The sequence below is a fragment of the Atta colombica genome, unplaced genomic scaffold (genome assembly GCF_001594045.1).
Source record: "Atta colombica isolate Treedump-2 unplaced genomic scaffold, Acol1.0 scaffold1, whole genome shotgun sequence".
NCBI lineage: Eukaryota > Metazoa > Arthropoda > Insecta > Hymenoptera > Formicidae > Atta > Atta colombica.
The window spans coordinates 1,811,502-1,814,335 of record NW_017259183.1 but is presented as its reverse complement, the minus strand read 5'-3'; the positions used below and the strand labels follow the sequence as shown (position 1 = coordinate 1,814,335).

Sequence of the window (2,834 nt, the reverse complement as noted above, 5' to 3'; positions counted from 1 at the left end):
GTGTGTGTGTGTGTGTGTGTGTGTGTGTGTGTGTGTGTGTGTGTGTGTGTGTGTGTGTGTGTGTGTGTGTGTGTGTGTGCGCGCGTGTATGTGAGACAATTTTAAAATAATTATAATTATTAAATTAAAAGATTAGTTTTGTAATAAGCAATGTAATTCAAGTTTTTATAATTATAAGTAAAATTTATATACAGATATGTACATAAATATACAATACACATACCATACCTATAAGTGCGTTCGGCATTGCAAATCGGAGGCGTCTGTTTGCTCTTTTACTTGAAAATCGTTCGGCAACTCGCATCTTTCTGCTACATGTCATCTCATCTGCGTCGGTATTAACATTTCTAGAGCCAATCGAGCTCGCAGAGTTAATGTAGATTTTCGCGCCTAAATTAAATTCATATGTATGTTTATGATAATGTATCTAATTGATTCGTAATAAACAAATAGTGTATTTGAATGTCTGAATCTACAAACGCTGTTATAATGTCTGAATCTACAAACGCTCAAACAAATGCTATCAAATAGAAATTGATGGAATACATTATGGACAATATTTAACGAGGGAAGTCGTTTTTAATTTCTTTTCCTTTTTATGAATTTGAGATTATGTATTTGAAAACAAAGAATTTGCTAGTTAATTTTTAGGTTAATGCTTGTGTTGCATATATAGAATGAAATAAAGTCAAACTGTATTAATATATTAAAGATTGAGACGAATATGATCAATGCGATGTCAAAGCTTTTTTAATTGGTCAGTTTGTAAAATTCTTTCTTCTAATTGGTCCATCAAACGCTTCAAAGCATTTGTAGCGAGACTTTGACCACAGCCTATAAATCAAGTGATATAATTTATAAATTTCTAATTGCAAAAATTTATTTGCAATGTGGTATTTTCTTTTAAGAAAACACATCTTGCGTATAAGTCTGCTACATTTATTTGTGTAACGATTTATTTTTAATATAAGGCTGCATTTTCATGTTGACGCTCGACGCTCAAATCGTCAGCATGAAAATACAGCCACAAGATTATTATCAGTTTTTAATAAAGCGAAAGATATTTTCAATTAATAGGATATTTTTTATTTATTTCAAACAATTTAAAAATAATATAAAAAAATATTTTAAAAATAAACAATTTCATTTTATAATCTAACTTTAAAGGACAGTTTAGCTCTGTATCATTCGGAATTAATCTTGGCACTTGAAAACCACGTGATCAAGTTCGCCATCTGCTAGCTCGTATCTTAAATTTACATTGGGTGTATTCAAAACGACAACCGTTCACTGAGCGCTCAATGAGCTCTTTCATCTGATTGGCATATTCCATTAGATCCTAAAATATAAATCAATCAGATAAAAGAGCTCAATGAAAGCTCAGTGAGCGGTTGTCGTTCTGAATGCATCCACTATGAAAAGGCGCCTTTAATTTTTCCGTTAGTGACGTTGATTAGCATTTGTTTGAACTCGATCAAGTTTTATTCTATATCCAATCAAAAATTTATTAGAAAGATCAAAAAACATATTTGATTGCGATGTATAAATGACAAATAACAAAATATTATTTTTAGATATTTGATATTTAATGAAAATATTATAGAGTAATATAAAGAATCTCTAACAGTGCTTGACATTTTGGGTGATAGTTTCATTACGCGTGAAAATGGTGAAAAAATTTGTGATTCCTTTAATAAAGGACGAGCTTTTAACTTCACATGCTGGGCAGTATTTTGTCGAAGAGATTATTCCTTTACGGGCGCTATCTGAAGCTCTTGAGTGTAATAAATTTAAAATTGTATCGAATTGTTTATAGTTAATAAGTTATTGTGAATATATTGTTGTATGTTATTAATGTGTATAAATCACTAAAATGATAGTTGCATTAAGATAGTTTAAAATCTTATTTTAATTTATGTTGCAGCTACACGATTAGCATTGCAATCAAATGGAGCACATTTTATTTTGAATCATTTTGACTCATTTTTTTCTGTTATTGTTCATGGCAATAAAGTAGAACTTCAGGTCTGTCTACGTTTTTTCAGTAGAATTCACAAGGGTAATATTCTTTGAGATGTTCTATTGTTGTATTAAAAATAGTGATATTACATTTTTACAATAGATATAAATATGTAATTGATTAAAATAAATTAATTATTTTAATATAATCTTAAATTGTACATATGTGACTTTCAGCTGTGAAATTACTTTTGGATGAACAGGAAAAAATATTTGATCATGGCAAAGATATTACAGAAGAAGAGGATAGGGAAATATATCTATGCATTAACAATATGTTGGCATATTTATTTTCATGGTTTATTTGTCATATTGAAGAACATGTAAAAAATATAAGAGAGAACAATATTGGAAAGGTATGAAATTGTCTATATGTTATAAAGTTATATGGATGACGTTATATGGATATCGATATGAATTTCTTTGTAGCGTAAGAAAGTCACAAAATCAGATATTGAAGAAGAATGGGAGGAATCCAGGCAGAAAGCATTGGAACTTCTATATAGATGGCTACAGATTCCATTGCATAAAATATGGAGACCGCCTATTGTTGATAATTCATTTGTCATGTAAATTATGGAGCATTAAGTTATTAAATTTATTCTAAGTTAATTCTAAAATAATGTGTTATAATTGTAATACTTGCAGGACTTTAGCACAGATATGTTATAAGATATTAGAACAGAGTAAGGATGCTAAGCAAAAACACACAAGAGAAACTATATTTGAGGTATTGCTATTTACGTTTGCATGTCCCTTATATAAATATAACACTGGCTAATTAATTACTTATTTTAAGTATTGAAAGTATTATC

At 29.1% G+C, this 2,834-nt stretch overlaps 2 protein-coding genes across 2 annotated transcripts in view; both read left to right on the top strand.

The window, feature by feature from the left end:
• The window catches only part of LOC108694381 (COMM domain-containing protein 5), a 23,788-nt gene that overhangs the window by 1,970 nt on the left and 18,984 nt on the right, over positions 1–2,834 (top strand). The gene's annotated exons all lie outside the window — the stretch shown is intronic.
• LOC108694353 (condensin complex subunit 1) overlaps positions 1,658–2,834 on the top strand; it is a 10,370-nt gene continuing 9,193 nt past the window's right edge. The window contains exons 1-5 of the mRNA XM_018203782.1: positions 1,658–1,781; positions 1,925–2,059; positions 2,197–2,375; positions 2,449–2,588; positions 2,668–2,749. Coding sequence (XP_018059271.1) covers positions 1,667–1,781; positions 1,925–2,059; positions 2,197–2,375; positions 2,449–2,588; positions 2,668–2,749 — 651 coding nt within the window. The 5' untranslated portion in view covers positions 1,658–1,666. The remainder of the gene's footprint in view (positions 1,782–1,924; positions 2,060–2,196; positions 2,376–2,448; positions 2,589–2,667; positions 2,750–2,834) is intronic.